We start from the raw sequence: 17,151 nt of genomic DNA on the forward strand, positions 1-17,151 counted from the left end.
CAGCAACAGTATCCTGGACCATGTATATCTTTTTCTTGCAGGCAAAGATATATCCATTACCATCCAAGTGGCAAAAATTGTTTGGGCAGCCAGGTTAAAAACAACAACCCCCAAACACTTGGTGGGATGGGAGGGATGCGCTGCTGGTTTAATTTCATTTTTAACCACCTTTATAGTTTATTATAGAGGTTGCTGCATTTTTACCCTGGGGGGGTGAGCTTTATTTTTATGTTTGTGTGTGTTGATTACGTCAAAAGAACTGCCCGCTTTCTCCATATTGTGGTGGCTTTAAACAATTAAGTTTAATTCATTCAACAAGAATGAGAAGGCACGTATGTTCTTCTGATTATGATCCTTTCTTTAATTAAAAAACAAACAAGCACCCAAAGACGCCCCAAACCGCACCTCTGTGTAAAAATAAAGTTACAAAACCAAACAAATTGGCAAACAAGCTTGCACTGCCGTGTTAAAGGTCTGAAAGCCTCAGCTGCCTTCTACCAGCCAGTGACATTTCATGGCGAGAGAAATGAATTTTCGATCCGGAGCAAGGAGGAAAGGGGGTGGGGGTATAACAGGCACGACTCAGCTGCGTGGTTGGAGGTCGTGCTGACGTCCCAGGAATCCACTCGGGCAATCAATCACGCAGGCTTAGCAGGGGCTCAATGGGATGCAAGCTAAAGTACACTCCAGTGGAGGCCATGTGTCCCACCGCTCTGAGGTAGCGGAGTGGGGGAGGTAATCTCTCTGCAGACTTGTGGTCGGCGACAATTCAGGGGCGCAAAGGCTGTTTGCAGACGGGAATCGTGAAGGGAGCGGTACTGTCCCTTTAGGGAAGTTTGATGGATTGCAGGAGAGTGGGAAACAATCGAGGCAAGGGCACACAAACGCATACACCTTACAACACTACTGGTAGGTGACCTTCACGCAGAAAGTCTCTTCGTTCTTGTCTTCATGATCATTGATATAAATCAGGATTTCCTCTTCGCCAGCACTCTGGCTCGGGGCAAATCGCAAGCCAATGGTGTACGTCTCCCCTCCGCCGATCTGCAAGGACAAACAACAGGGACGGTAGCCAGAGGGTCAGTTGAGGGCTAATAGATGCCTGCATATAAATTGCTTCGTAAGCAGTGATTCCGTGGATGATCCCTCAGTATAATTGTTGAAAAGGGCAAGGCCCAATTCCAGGCCAAAGTGAAGCACCTTTTGTGTCTCAAGGGTGGTGTGGGATTTTTACTATTATTTTAGTGCTGGATTTTGGCTGGAAGGTGTTCAGATGGTGCTCGAGGCTACATGAGACAATACGGAAGCTTTGCCTCTGGGATTTGGTCTATGGTGGCTGTTTCATGCATTTGAAACACTGCATACCCTCATCAAAATTGAAAGCTGAGGCACACACATGCGAAGAGAACCCTTACAGAACTATTTTGGGATGTGAGAGCTGATTGCCCTCAATATGCTCAAAACTCTAGTTTGTTGGGGGTTTTTAAAAAGAGCTTGGATGGCCATCATTCAGAGATTCTTTGGCTGTGATTCCTGCACTGGGGGATGGACTAGATGGCCCTTGGGGTCCCTTACACCCCTACAAGTCTATGGTTCTATCCAAACATGCAGATTACAGAGACAGTTGAGAGCCAACTTTGCAGTGCCCGGGGTAGCATTTCTGCCTGGAGAACTTCCTGGAGCCTCAGCAAAGTCAAACCATCCTGTTCCTCTTAAGATGCTACCTCAATTTTTACAATTTTGTAACATGCAGAGAACAACATGTGCTGAGAAACCAGAGAGAGGAACTGAGGGAAGTCGGGGGGGGGTTGGGAAAAAACAGGAGGGGGAATGAGGATGATGTATTTTTGATAAATTGTTATGTCAAAATTCCCAATTAAAAAATATTTTATTTTTTTAAAAAAAAGATGCTACCTCAAAGGAATCCTCCTTGAACTGTAGAAGGTCCGGCCGGTTGGTGTGCAGGAAATAGACCCTCCGGGATGGATAGGGGTTGGCGTAGGTGATCCTCTTGTTTGAGCCTTTCCCTCCACCAGGGGGGAGCACGATTTCAAATGCCTGGAGGTGGGGAGAAAAGGAAAACTGGAGTCCGAGACAACACTGGACGGGATGATGCAACACCACTATCAGGGCCGAATGAAGTGCCATGATGTGAGAGATCTCTGTGTTTAGGATCTCCTCCGAGTTTCTTTCCCTTTTTTCAGTTTAGTGGGTACAGGAATGTGCTTTGGGGGAAAAGACACTCTAAGAGAGGGTGATTCACTCTTTTCCTCCCTTAATGCTTCCTGCTTCAAATAGCCCCTGCCTCCTGTTAATTACACAGGAGATGGGGGGGAGGTCTATATATTGGGTTGCACCCAACATCTATGCCCAATGAAATCTAAGAGCTTCCCCAATTTAAACAGAGTTTTGATGGCCATCTGTCAGGGATTCCTTAGCTTCGATTCCTGCATTGCAGGGGGTTGCACTAGATGAACCTTGGGGTCCCTTCCAACTCTACAGTTCTATGATTCGAAGGCCATCAGTTTCAGTGGGTCTACTGCGACTGAGTTGGATTTCTTCATATCTTGAGGCTGCAGAGCTATAAAAAACTCGGTGTGTGTATGTGTCGATTTCACACTTTAGCATCCCATTTGAGCTGCTGCTGAGTTAGCTCTTAGCTTCGCCTTTTGAGCAGCTGCTGAATAGCTCATGCTTTCTCACCTAGCCCGCTGTCAGGTGTGCCAGGGCAATTGCTACTGTCTCCAGTTTTGGAGTATCAGGTGCTCTACAGGGCTGGCACACTTCCTACCCAGAGGACTTAATGTCTAATAAGCAAACTAGAGACGGCTGTTATAATGAGACAGCGGAGAAAAGGGGGAAGGGGGCAAATTAGATGCTGGATCTGGCCACAGTGACACATGCCCTAGTTACATCCCAGTTGGACTACTGTAACACATTCTACGTGGGGCTACCTTTGGATGCTTCAGCTGGTCCAAACTACTGATGGGGGCATTGCAGGGAGCATGTTGCTCCCCTCTTAAAACAACTTCACTGGCTTCTAGTCCATTTCTGGGCACAATGCAAAGCACTGGTTATGACCAATAAAGCCTTATACTGCTTGTGCTCAGGCTACCTGGAAGACCTCCCTGTATGAACCCGCCTCCAGTGAGCACCTCCTCTTGGTCCCATCAACATCAGAAGCATTGCTAGTGGTGACACAAGGGAGAGTCTTTTCTGCGGCTGCTCCCAGACTGTGGGATTCCCTCCCAAGCGAGGTCAGCCTGGCTCCCTCTTTGCTATCCTTCTGCTGGCCAGCCAAGACCTTCCTGTTCAGGCAGGACTTGGAGAACTAAGGAGCAGACAATGCTGATCACTGCAAACTGTACTTCAGCTGCTGGTTCTAAGTGTGTTTTGATGCATTTTAACTATAATTTTTCAATTTGTATTACATTGTATTTTATGATGATGTTTTTAAATGTTGCACGCTGCTTTGAATCCCAGTATGGGAGAGAAGTGGGATATAAATACATTAAATAATGAATAAATAGCCAAAAGGTTAAGGCTTGTGGGATCCTGCCTCCCTACCCACTGTCTTCTAAGAAAACATTAGATGGTTCGATGAACTGGACGAGAAAGTATCTGGGAGGTTACACTCAGATATATTCCTCATTAGGAGAGACAACCTCTTAAACTCCTCATGCCCTGAAACTAGAATAAACTTGTTTCAGGATTTGCTTTCACTTCTTCAACCCTATTTGACCCCCAAAAATGCAACACGGCGGCCATTATACTCCAACAAATCTAAACCCTGGTTCGATCAGGAATGCCTCGCTATGAAGCACTCTTTGTTGGGAAAATACAGGAACTATAGGTCTGCCAATCTACCCTCACTCCCTGCAGAGTGGGTTGAAGCTAAACAAAATTATAAAGCTTCTAAGAAAGGGTTTTGAGGAAGGGCTGAAGGAGACCATGGCTGTGGACATGAAACTGAACCGAATTGTGTGTTCTCCGATTCATGGTCTCTGAATCTGGGGAGCTGGGGGTGGCTGAACTGCAGCATGGCAAACTGCTCCTCTGTTGAACAGGCAAGGCTCAGAGGCCAAACAGGCTCAGAGGCCAAAGTTCCTTCCTGCCCACAGAACAGATTTCAGTGATGGGAGACAAGCTATGCAGCTAAAAGCCTGGATTTTAAATTACAACAAGAGGGGGAAACAAACAGTGCATTGCCTTTTAGGACACACCTTTATCATTCCTAATAATGACCAGAAACAAGAAAACTCCTGAAGAATAACCATGGAGGCAGCCTTGAAATTGCCACCCGAGTCCCCCCTAAATGGCACTCCTGAGACAGGAGTGTAAGAAGAATTTTGACTTTCAGACTGAAAGGAAAACCCACCTGAAGCAAGGTCTTGTCCTTGCTGACTCTGGATCCCTCATGTTCAGCCTCCACCTGACCTTTCTGGCCCCCTTGCATCACCCTTAGTAAAACCGGGAATTAAAGGCAAATGTCTGACTACCTTGGAGACAATAGGCTGCCGGCAGGATAAGCACACCAGCCAGGAAGAAACAAGCTGATGGTATTCGACATCCACCAGGTTGAGGTAGACAAACCGGCTGCCAGCACTCTGAGGCCTCACGCCGAGGTGCAGATCTTGCACGCCATTTGCAGGGAGGATGAAGACGCCTTCTGGGTCCACCTAGCAGAGGAAGAACGAGGAGACATAAACACAGAAGAAGAGCCTGCTGGATCAGGCCAGTGGCCCGTCTAGTCCTGTTCTCACAGTGGCCAAAGTGATGCAAGCAGGATCTGACCATGAGAGCCCGCTTCCCTCCTGTGGCTTCCAGCAACTGGTGTTCAGAAACATGGCTGCCTCCAGCTGCAGAGGCAGAGCAGAAGTATCATGGCCAGTAGCCATCAATAGCCATATTCTCCATTAATTTGTTTAGATTCTCTTTTAAAGCCATCCAAGTTAGGGCCATCACCGCCTCCCATGGGAGCGAGTTCTGTAGTTTAACTATGCACTGCATGAAGAAAGGCTTTGTTTTATTTGTCCTGAATCTTCCAACATTCAGCTTCATAATGAGCCTACGGGGAAAGGAGCTTACTGCAAAATATGACACAATCTTCGGTGCCTGTACCTCTGCCCACACGTAGGTTGCTCTGGAAAACAGGGAGTAGTTGCTGACTAAACCATGGAGTGAAGCTGCTGAGGACTCAGAACTCCTTTTCAGGGCTGCTTCATCAGCCTTATTGCATGGATCCTTAGATCCACCTTTAGCAGGAAAGACTGTGGTCAACGGCAGAACCACCCCTGGTCTGTCTATAGTCACCTAGAGATTTGAGGCATTCCATCACTCGCTCTGAACGTAGCTTGCTTGCTAGCCTATGTTCAATAGCCCGTGGGTGGTTTTACTAACCATAAGTGATTTCAGGCCTAGCTAAGACTTAAAATCTGTTCCATTTTAAAGTCACTGTCAAAGGATTCTGGGAAGGGAAATCCATGTCTCCCCTGCAGAGGAAGTGAGGAAGAAAGACTCCTTCCTTCCTCTTGGTTAGATGTGAGCTACAAGGTGTGGGTGGCTTGCCAAAAGCCAGGTAAGCATTTTGGAAGGGAACATCCTGTTTAGGTGTAAGGCACAATGGTCCTCTCCTTCACCTCACAGGGCACCTCCCTCCCTCCCTCTACATCATATCCAGAGATGCTACAGGGTGGGCTTAACTATGGAAAGGTGGCTTACAAATCAACTATGAGAAAGGTGATGGATGTATCCCTGCTCGGGTCAGCATCCATACTTTGGCCCTTTAACAATGGTGCCCCAATGGGGACAGTCACCTCAAGGCCATGTGGACTCTAGGTGACTGAGTGATGCTGTGAACAGTAGCTGCCAAAGCCCCCTGCCAGAGGATCAGGAGGAGGAGGGACTTCTCAGAGGTTAATCCAAAATGCTACAGACACCAACGAGGCTCTTCCGAAAGGGACCACCCTGGTGTCCTTTGATCAAGCCACGGGGGAAGCTAATCTGCTCTACCTCTGTCTGCAGCCTGGAATGCAAATGAGGCGATGATTCAATGTGTGCTGCCGACATGGAAATGAGAGCCTGCAGAGGCAAAAGGCAAGGGCCTCGCATTTTCTTTTCATGAAGGTTCTCCCTTGGCAATGGGGCTACATCCGCCTTATGCCAGCAATTTAGCAGGCATCTTTGGTCAGTCTGTCCAGCTGCAGTGATTAATGTTCATGGGAGGGCTGTTTGGCTTAAGGTATAATTGCCACTGGCTTCCTCCTCCCCTTTGCTCTAGAGTAGCCTTTCTCAACCTTGAATCCCCAGATGTTGTTGAACTACAACTCCTATCATCCCTGACCACTGGTCCTGCTGGCTAGGGATGATGGGAGTTGTAGTCCAACAACGTCTGGTGACCCAAGGTTGAGAAAGGCTGTTCTAGAGATATAACAATCAGCTGACTCCACGGGAGGTTCTCTAGAGAATACAAGGCCATTCTCCACCACAGCTCAGGCTGCATGTGCTTCTGGATGGCAGGGGAGGTGGTCTCAATGGATGAGGGTCAGCAGGAGCTTGCCTTGAGGACCCTGAAAACCCTGAGACATTTCGAGGCCCACTTTGAGGGCAGTCTCAAGGAGTGGATCCTGTGTTTGACTCTTCCCCAGAGGCTGGAAGTTTAGACTTCCTAAACGAAGATCTGTTGGCCAAGACTCTCAATCTTTCATAAGCTCTGAGCAGAGAGTTTACAGATGTCAGTAACCCGCTGACATTGACTCCTGACTTCAAATTGTTGGCAGCTTTAAATTCCTTCTCACTCTCAGCTAAAGGCCAGGACATGGGCACTCAATAGGTCTGCCTATAACACCCATCTTCTCTGAAAACTCCACTGGGAGCTGGCCCAGGTGCTGCACAATCTGAACTAGATTTGGCTCCCTGAGCTCTTGATGCTTGCTACTTGCTGCTGCACACTCACCAGCGGTCAAGTCCCTCCATGCCTCTCTCAGCATCTTCTCTGGCATACAAACATCGCCAATAGCACCATCAACAGACCAACTGCCCAAACAGGTGTGCACCTGTTTGACCATCCACCTAAGTTATGCATGAACCTAATGCCAAATTCTGAGTTTGGAGAGAACTGCAGATTACTCACATCTCAACCCATTACCCTTCTGAGCAGGCTTCTCTTATGCTCTTATAACCTCATGTCACACTGAGTACAGTATGGGCTTGTATACGGATTGGAGAGGTGAAGTTGAGGGTGAGGGATTGACCAGGGCTCATCAGAGAATCCACATCTAGGAACTGATCCCAGGTCTGATCAGCAGAATCTCACTTAGACTCCATACCATGAGTGAAGCTGGAGCTTCCTTCAAGTTTCCTTTGTCTTTTGCTGTTCCCTTTCAACTCATGTAGCTTCAGAATTTTCAAGCCCCCCCCCCCCTTCAATTTATGTGAGGGCAGCGGAGTTTGTGTTTCTCTTATTATTCACATTTATAATTATGACTAAATGCATTCTAAAGAAATTATTATTCTCCATAGACTCATTAATTCTGATAACTTGCCCACTGGGGTTTTGGGCCACTGATCCCTCCGTACGATGGCTTTAATCAAAAGACAATTACAGAAGAGGCTTTGCAGCTGTAAATTGTCTGAGGTCTCCTAACGGGCTCTTGCATCCTAGCGGACGGCCCATCTCGTGGGGACCTTTGATGAAAATCTCCAAGCAAAGGCACTTGCAGAGGCGGAATCAAATTTCCCAGCAGAATGTGTGTGTGTGTGTGTGATTTCTTGTCAGTTTCTTGTGAAAATGTGCATCGCCCTTTCTTTCTTTCTCAATTGCTTTTATTTGTCCTTGGAAAAACATTGCCCAGCCGAATCTGATTAGCTGCATCATGTGATCCCTGATTGGCTAGGATCAACTGTTTGACTAATCCAGGCAGGAGGGAGAAAAGCGTAATAAAGGAGGAGGAAAATGAAACAGAAGGTTTCCTGTTCTTTTAAGATCTGAGCAACCACAGAATAAAGTAAAGTCCCCACGGAGTCCCGGGGTCTGATCTTACCGTCAGCTCATGCGGGTGTGAGGTGTACGCTTTCACCTTCCGGATGGCTTGAGTCCCTCTGAGCACCAGTGAAAGGCGGGTCAGCTGCCCTGTTATGCAGCTAACATCCACCCGCTGCAAAGAATGGAGGTAGAATTGCCAGATCTGTGTCGGAGCAGCCAGCCAGGGGTCCCTGGAGTGACAAACGGAGCAACAGATGGTGCTTCACAGCCTTGTCAGAGTGAAAAATACTCGGGGAAGTGACGGCTCCAAAACTGCGAGCCGGGAAAGAAGGAAAATCCTCCCTCAAACCCACATGTGTGCATTCTATAAATTAAGCACCAGCCGCCCAGTTCCTGGGGAATGCTCACACGGCCTAGAAGGGCACAATCCTATCCTGGTTTGTTTGTTTGTTTGTTTCTTTGTTTCTTTGTTAAAAAACCAAAAGGAAAACATCCAAATAAAATGCAATTCTGTGCTCAGCTCTGGGCTTCTCCGAGTGGCTGAATGTTCCAGGGTCTGCTTCCTTAAGAAGACAGAGCAACATAGGCTGCAGGTGCCTTTTGATCTTTTAAAATTATTTTTTATCGCTTTGCTTCTTACCTGTTAAACAACAACAACACACATACAAGCAAGCAAGCAAGGAAGGAAGCCTCCACCCTTAGTAACTTTGATGCAGCACAGAATCTGAGGGCCGTCATGGTTTCCTACTTACGTGTAAATAGAAAGGAAGAACCTCTTGATCTGTGGACTTGGGCCGCCTGCGACTTTCAGAAAGACATCCTGAGGTTCGCCAGGCCCCTGGGTGGGAAGACCGAGACCAGATTGTGACGTACCAGACCTTACCCAGTAGTGTTGAATTAATTTCTGAATTAAAACCAGGGAGCAGGTTTTGGAAAAAAGGAGACTGCCTTCCATCACTGATCTACACCAGGGGTGGTTGACGTGCATCCCTTTAGATGCTGCTAGAGTAAGACTCCTGTCATCCCTGACTATTGGCTGGGCTGGCTGGGGCTGACGGAAACTGGGATCAAGCAACATCTGGAGGGCTGCACTGCTAACCTCACCCTGGTCCACCCTGCCTGGAAGAAACTCTCCAGGGTGTTATACAGAGAGAGCCCTTTCCCAGCGATGCTGGAAATTGATCCTGGGACCTTCATCACACAAGGGACAATGCACTGACATACCACTCTCTTCCCTGAAGGGTCTGCTTTTTTGCATCTGGAAAAGTTAATTTATAACTTGTGTAAGACTCAGAGCTGTGCTGGAAGTTATGAAAGAAATATTTTCAGCACATTTACAGGGACTTCGGGAGCAGGAGCAAAAGGGGGTGGGGGGAAAACTCGCTAATCTTTGGTGGGTTGGAATAATTTTCAAAGATTTGTGGGGCATTCAGTACCATTTTCTTGGTTTCACAAACAATGTTGGGGTCACTGCAACGCACAAACATCTCTGGTTCTCCACCCGGCATACCCACTGGGGCACCTGGCAAGGACAAAAATAGATCGTGAGGTCTGATTATTCCCACAAAAACAGCATGAATAAAAATAATCTCTGCCATTGCTGCTGCGGCATACAATGCAAAATCCTCCCATCTGCTGAAAGCAATGTGTGCAACGTATTTATACTGCTAAGACCACCCAACTGCCCAGTCAGGAAATCAAGGGCTGAACTGGTGACCTTCTGCATTCCTAGCATATGCTCTACCCCTGAGCTAATGTCCTGTACCTCAGTACAGGAAACTACCTTGTATCACACGGGGCCATTTAGCTCAGTATTGTCTGCACTGACTGGCAGTCCTGAAGACTCCAGGACTTCAGACAAGGGTCTTCTTCAGCCCTACCCAGAGATCCCAACTGAAACTGGGTCCTTCTGCATGCAAAGCAGGTGCCCTGAGCTATGACCCTTTCCCACTGCATACATCCAGTATATCCAGCTTGGCCCTGGCAATGGCAGTGATTTTCAACGTGCCGTTTCTCGTTCTTCACTTTCAGGGGGTGGGGCTGCCTGCGAAATTGGCTAAGAGATACCTGGAAGGGTGTGCCAAGGAGGCAAACGGATGGATTTTTTGAGAAAGGTGAGCTCCGGGTGATAGAAGCGGAAGGTCTGATCCACCACGTGGGGTTGGGATTCCACGTTCACACTGAGGATGGCGAGGAGCTTCCCGCCGCTTGCAGTGAAGGAGACCTGGGTGGAGGGAGAGGGAGAAAGTTAATGTCGTTCCCACAGGGCAGCATGAATGGGGGTGACCGTGAGGACCTGTCACTGCCTCTCACCCCGCCCTACCTTATAGGATTGTTGCAAGGATTACATGAGGGGGGACAGGGAGAGCCACATACACCACCTTGAGCGCCCTGGAGGAAAAGCTGCCTTTCGTAAAACAGGCTGAATCTTTATTGAACTGCTGAGGGATGGTTTGCCTAAGCCGCAATTAGCAAATGCGGAATTAAGTCCTTAGGCTTGGTATCCTTGTTACATCCCATAAATGCAGAGAGCAGAAATAATCCTCGAGTAATTTCAGTACTATCACCTGTAATACTAATCAGGTCCTTGTGTATCTTTAAAGAAATAATAAAATTGAGTGCCTTTTGGAAAACAGGCCGCATCTTTATTACAGAGCTGGGCAAGGTTTGGAGATCGAAAGGCACAGGGGTGGTAAGTTGGAGGGGAGCATGTCTGGAGCTGCCCCCACCCCAAGTCATTGCACACAGACCCACCCCCGCCACTGCCACCACCTTCCTGCATGAGGAATGTACTGAGAGTGACAGAACCACCAAATCTGAAGGTGGAAGAGCACCCACAAGCCGACTGACTGGATGCTTCCCAATCACTCTCCTTGTCAATCAGTGCGATTTACCCTGATGTGCTTTGTTTGTATGCCACAGGACTTCCAGGGGGCTGCGGAGACCTCCTTGACTTTGCTGAACATCAGCTCCATGGGACCTTGCTGGGAATGAAAGAGAGGAGTTGGAGTGTGCTTCCCATTTTAACTCCCCCCCCCCCCAATCCTCCCACTGTCTTCTGGGAGTCTAATGTCTGTGAGCCATTATCCTGGTTTATATGCTGTGGAATTCATTCTGCTATAGGCTTAAATGAGATTCCGGTGCTGCGCCTTGTGTAAAGTTTCTCAAAAGCAAATATTTGGGAAGTATTTTAAAAAGCAAAGCACGAACGCCTCTCTACCTGCATGGTGGCAGCATGCTCCAGGGAGAAGGCCTGGTACTTGAAGGGGATGTGGACCGTCTCCTTGGGGCGCAGGTACACCTGAGGCGTGAGGTCGTCCTGCAGGTGGAACATGTCCTCCTCCAGAGGGGTGGTGGTTTGGGTCAGCCTCTTGAAGTGCCTCCATTCTCTAGCATCCACAATGACACTGGAGGGAGAAACAAACCAAACAAAGGCCAAATGCTTTTACTTCCAGGTGGGACTTCCAACCTCTTTGTTACCTGTGAGCCATCTCAAAATCAAACTTTGGATTGCTGCCTTTGACACTGTGGCTGGGAGCCGGTGTCTGTTGCAGCACATGTGTCAGCTTTCCTCGTGTATAACGGAGGGAGAATTAATTTCACAGGAGCATAGAATTGTAGAGTTGGGAAGGACCCCATGGGCCATCTAGTCCAACCCCCTGCAATGCAAGAATCACAACTGAAGAATTTACCTTCTAACTGGGGTTGGTGGCATTCATGTGCATAAAGGTACCCCTGACAGTTAAGTCCAGTCACGGACGACTCTGGGGTTGCAGCGCTCATCTCGCTTTACTGGCCAAGGGAGCCGGCGTTTGTCCACAGACAGTTTTTCCGGGTTATGTGGCCAGCATGACTAAGCTGCTTCTGGCGAAACCAGAGCGGCGCACAGAAACACTGTTTACCTACTTGCACTTTGACGTGCTTTCGAACTGCTAGGTTGGCAGGAGCAGGGACTGAGCAACAGGAGTTCACCCCATCATGGGGATTCAAACTGCTGACCTTCTGATCGACAAGCCCTAGGCTCTGTGGTTTAGACCACAGCGCCACCCGCTGTGCATAGAACCCTTTTATTATTGCCTGTAGGCAAATGAATGCTGCCCACTGGTTGGGGGGGGGGGCAAAGCTTTTGCCGGGCAGGGTGGGGGTCCAAAATTGTCTTCCTGAGATTGAGAACTGCAGCTCCCACTGGCAGAGATCCTACAGGGGATGCAACAGCCTCTGTGTGCAGTGTGTGAACTAAACCTCCCCTCTACCCCCCACTAATTAATCTTTATTTAGAGCTTTTGAACCCTGCTCCTTAGACAAAAAGGCTTCTGAAGTGGCTTACATATGATCAATTAAAATAAGACAGTCCCTGGCAACACAGGCTTACAACCTAAAAAAACAAAACAAAAGAAGAACAGCACACGAGGGAAAAGGGCTAGGGAGGGAAGAGGGGAAAAGATCAATCTTGACCTGACTGCACTGCATTGGACCCTGTTCCAATGGCCCAAAATGAATATAATCAATATAAGAACATAAGGAGAACCCCTGCTGGATTAGGCCAAAAGCATATCTGGTCCAGCATCGTGCTCAACCAGGCGCCAACCAGATGCCCCAATGGGAAGCCCGCAAGGAGGATCCAAGGGCAAGAGTTCTCTCCCAACCTGTGATTCCCAGCAATATGTTGTAAGGATTACTGAGCTTATGCACGTGAGGTGATCTGAACACTTGAAACGCACCATAGATACACAAACGGATATTAATGCCGAGCATTTTTATGAATGATTGTGTGTCTCCCGTCTCCTGAAAGTTTTTGTGTGATCCTTCTGGCCTTCAGAATGCAGCCGCTTTTTCTCTCACAGTGATCTGGCTGGGGCTCAGAAAGCACAATGAAGGGCATTGCCTGCTTTGGCCCCCAACTGCTGCCCTGGGACGTCTCCTACCTGAGCTCTGGGTTGTCTGTCTCTATGGTGACCGTGTGCTGGACATTATACGGGTTCTTCAGGGCAAACTCGAAGAACTCAGCCGTGCCAAACGTGGCGTAGAGGGTGTGACGGGTGGTAATGGCCTGGCTCAGCATGCTGGCGATGCTCTCGGCTTTGATGCGCTCCCGGTAGGCCTCGATGATCTGGAGGTCCCGGGAGTGCTGGATGCGATCCTCATGCCGTCCCTGTGAGGGAAGGAAAGGCTCAAGAACTGGCTGAGTGGGCAGGGTAGACTATGGGACATAGCTCTTCCGGAGAAACCAACACAGCATCTTAAGAGTACTAGGGAACACAAAAACCAAAGACAATTCTGAAACTGTATGGAACATGTTTATTCCACACAACGCACAGGGCAATGCCACCTGTGGCTCTCTCTGGGACAATGTGTTCGGACAGCGGGTAGAAGACCACTGACTGTCTCCCACCTGACGGCTCAGCTCTAAGACCCTGTAGAGATGCCATTACTTGGGAGTGAGTTGTACTTGGCTAAATGGGCCAAGGGTCCAGCTCAGAAGGCGGCCATGGGGGAACCAGTCTCTCACCGTGATGAGGCTGGCTTTCTTCGCAGCATCGCCCTCTTGGGACTCCCGCCTCCGGACTGACAGCATCCTCTCCAGCTTCCGCCTCCGGGTGACGCTGGCCTCGCGGCTGCTGTGCTGAAACGTGGCGCTGACTTCGCGCAGGCGCGAGAAGAGCATGGCCGCCAGCTCACTGTCCACATCAGCCAGTTTTTGTGCCTGGCACACGTTCCCAACTGGAAGACAGACAGACAGACAGACAGAGGTCATGATGGAAATGGGCAGATGGGATGAAGCAAAAGCCAATCACATCGTTTCTCTGTCTTGATGCACAGGAATTGCTAGTGCGATTGATACCTGCCTGAATGCTGCTTTTTAAACCTGTGGCATTTTCTGTTTCCTTAATAAGAAAAAAAATTACTCCTTCTTCCTTTTCTCCCTGCCCCTCCCCTCTTTTTTTTACTGGGCAATAAAGATAAAAATGCAATTAAGACCGTGGCTACCTCTGCCCTCTTTTCAAATTCCATTAGATCTCAAAATGAAAGGCTTCAAGTTTGGTTTTGAAGACAACGTTAATGAATTAGCTACACGTTACTCTGCTGAATGGTTGAGTATTAAGTTATTAATTTGCGGCTTTATCTCCCCGGGTTGATTTCATTTGGGGGACCAATTTTCAACACACCAGTTGGCTACACTTTCATATTCTTCCATTCCTTGTTTGATGTGGCCTTTTCTTTCCTTTGTGGTGGGAAATAGCTTTGCAAATAAAGTAATATGCTTTTTTTTTATAGAGAGAAAAAGACCACCAGAGGTAAAACAGAAAGAGAACAAAGAGCTTTTAAAGCACAGAAACGTAAGAAGCTGTCTTATGCTGCAACCATTAGCCATAGAATCACGGAACTGTAGGGCAACCACCTTTGCAATCTAGCTCAGTCTACACCAGGGATGAGGAACTTTACTCAGTCCAAAGGCCATGGGGAATCTGTGGGCCACATGCGAACGGTGGGCTAGGCTAGAGGCAAAAGTGAGAGGAAGAATAGATGGGACTCTTTGTGCCCTTGTACAGCTGGCTACATTTCAGCCACACAAGAGTCGGAGGTCTCTAGACACACATCTCTCCACCAAGGCAAACAAGAGACTCCAGTTGACAAGAAAATGTCCTTAAGAAAGGCCTAAGGGCCAGGCAGGAGTCCTAAGGGCCAGGCAGGAAAACCTGGAGGGCTGCATCTAGTTCTCAAGCAAAATGTCTTGGGGCCAGCCCTGACGGTAGATGCAACTGGAGTTTCAAAAGCATAGCAAGCTGCCTTCTATTGGGTCGCCCCATTTGTCCACCAAGTTATTGTCTACACTGAACTGGCCACTTCCTGCTGCACTTTCATCCACCACCACAGCTAATCAATGAGAGCCAGTGTGGCATAGCGGTTAAAATGTCATACTAAGATCTGGAAGACCAGGGTTCGAATCCCTGCTCGGCCATGGTGAAGCTCGCTGGGTGGCCTCGGGACAGTCACTACCTTGCAAGGTTGTTGTTGTGAGGAGGCAGAGAGCCAAGTATGGCACCTTGAGCAAGGAGCTTGAAAAAGGTGGGGTATAAATGCAGTAAAATAAAAGTAAGTAAATAACTGTTATGCATTAAAGGGCTGCATGATCCAGTGCAGAAGGCCCTAGTTTCAATCTCTGGTTGAAGGGGTGTCAGGCCAGAGAATGTTTCTCTGTGTGTGTGTGTGTGTGTGCGAGCGCGAGCGCGCATCCCTCTCCTCCTCTCTCTCGGCCTGAGGGCTTGAATAGTTTTAATACATAGGCAGAGCTGGTCGTGAAGGGCTGGTGGTCTTACTCCGTGTAAAGCATTTATGACAGCCTGGAGTGATTGGCAGTTCAAAAGGAAAGGTCCACTGGTCTCCTGGCAACTCCACCATTCAGGTTCCCAAATGAAATTCTTCATCTGACGTGGACTGCTGTACAAGGTTGCCTATTAGTCTGGCTGCATCTCTCTCTCTCTCTCTCTCTTTATAAATAGTAAGTCCTATTTGCAGGTTAGATGCCCTTAATTGGATGCTCAGTCCACCTTCTGTTCTCCCAGTCGCGGCAGATCAGCTCAGGCAACCTTGGCAACAACAACAAATGAATCACAAAGCCTGGAGATACATCTGGACAAGACTGCTCTGAGGGAAGGGGATATTTAAGGTGGGTGAATGCCACACAACCTTTGTAAGTGGCGCTTGCCCAAGGCTGGCTGACTCCAGAAAGATGTGCAACAGGATTCCCCTTGCTTCTGGAGGTTGCATCCGGATAGATGCAGGTGTTACAAGAGCTCTTTTTGGAAACTAGCCCCTTCTAGGGCAGGCTCCCAGTTCACTATCCTTCCCACCCAGAATATCTTTCTTGTGGATCTTTCGGGGCACTGTCGCTAGCAGTTCCGAGTTCTCCCTATGGGTAACTCAGAAACTCCCTACCGGTTGACAACCATATCTACTCCACCCTGACATGTTTGGAAAGCTGTTTCAAGCAGCTTTAAGGCATATTCAGCTGTGGGGATCTTCTCTGCTATTAGATATAGAGAGCCCGTGTGATGTAGCGGCTAGAGTGTTGGACTAGGACGTAGGCTCAAATTCCCCCACTCAGCCATGGATCTCACTGGATGATCTTGGGCCAGTCGCTGCCTCTTAGTCTAATCTACTTCACAGGGTTGTTGTGAGGATAATAGGAGGAAAATTGTGCACACCACCTTGAGCTCCTTGGAGGAAAAGGTGTGATATAAACGTAATAAATAAATAACAAAAATAATTGTCTATATCATTTGTTCTTTGAATTGTTCTTTGTTGGTCTTGGTGGCGGGGGCACTATTTTATTCTGCTACAGTTGCTGCATATTGAAATAAAATATGTAGGCCATCTTGGAATATGAATGTGTGTGTGTGTGTGTGTGTGTGTGTGTGTGTGTATGGATGGAAGGAGACGTATAAATGTTTTCTCTCTTTACTACAGTTGCACTCATATGTCATCACACTGACGGATGTGTGTGCACTTGAAGCAGAGCAAGGGGCCGGGTTGCGACTGGGGTACAAAAGTTTGGGGCGTTGGGAGAGCTGTTGGACAATGAGGGATGGTTTTTGCAAGGGGTTTGGGGGTGAGCTATGGAGGAGGGAGGTTGGGCAAACTGTGAGGAGCTGGGGGAGTGGGCAATCTGATGGAGGAAAGGGCTTTTGGTGAGATATAAAGAGGGGGTTTATCGCTTTATAGCGGGAAGGTAAACAGCGTTTCCGTGTACTGCTCTGGTGCCGGTTCGCCAGAGCAGCTTCGTCACGCTGGCCATGTGACCCGGAAGTGTCTGCAGACAGCGCTGGCTCCCGGCCTCTAGAGTGAGATGAGCGCACAACCCTAGAGTCTGTCAAGACTGGCCCGTACGGGCAGGGGTACCTTTACCTTTACCTTTAAAGAGGGGGTTGGAAATAGGGTGGTGGATAGGTGGGGCTGGTGAGTGATGCAAGCAGGAACAGCAGTCCAAAGTAAAGTGAAACAAGTAAAATAATCTGTTTCCCAGAAACCTTGCAGGTAGTCTCTACCTGTGTGGCAGCAGTTGGCTAGAGTAATACACCTCTGATTTTCCCTTCCCCCCCAAACTCCCCCCCCCCATATTCAACGGCTGTGCCCACGAGAAGCTGAAACAATGGTGCTGCTTGGCT

The 17,151-nt window shown here is 48.4% G+C and overlaps 1 protein-coding gene across 2 annotated transcripts in view; it reads right to left on the reverse strand.

Moving 5' to 3' along the window:
* Nucleotides 1–277: 277 nt before the first annotated feature.
* NPHP4 (nephrocystin 4) overlaps nt 278–17,151 on the reverse strand; it is a 96,145-nt gene continuing 79,271 nt past the window's right edge. For both annotated transcript variants that reach the window (XM_081017113.1, XM_081017112.1), the window contains exons 20-30: nt 13,494–13,705; nt 12,910–13,136; nt 11,205–11,391; nt 10,879–10,968; nt 10,052–10,208; nt 9,421–9,506; nt 8,737–8,822; nt 8,043–8,214; nt 4,500–4,679; nt 1,915–2,058; nt 278–1,044 (exon numbers count right to left, since the gene is read on the reverse strand). In XM_081017113.1, the coding sequence (XP_080873239.1) occupies nt 904–1,044; nt 1,915–2,058; nt 4,500–4,679; nt 8,043–8,214; nt 8,737–8,822; nt 9,421–9,506; nt 10,052–10,208; nt 10,879–10,968; nt 11,205–11,391; nt 12,910–13,136; nt 13,494–13,705 (1,682 nt within the window). In that variant the 3' untranslated portion in view covers nt 278–903. The remainder of the gene's footprint in view (nt 1,045–1,914; nt 2,059–4,499; nt 4,680–8,042; nt 8,215–8,736; nt 8,823–9,420; nt 9,507–10,051; nt 10,209–10,878; nt 10,969–11,204; nt 11,392–12,909; nt 13,137–13,493; nt 13,706–17,151) is intronic.

Source organism: Podarcis pityusensis, assembly GCF_964106645.2.
Source record: "Podarcis pityusensis genome assembly, chromosome: 8".
Classification (NCBI taxonomy): Eukaryota; Metazoa; Chordata; class Lepidosauria; order Squamata; family Lacertidae; genus Podarcis; species Podarcis pityusensis.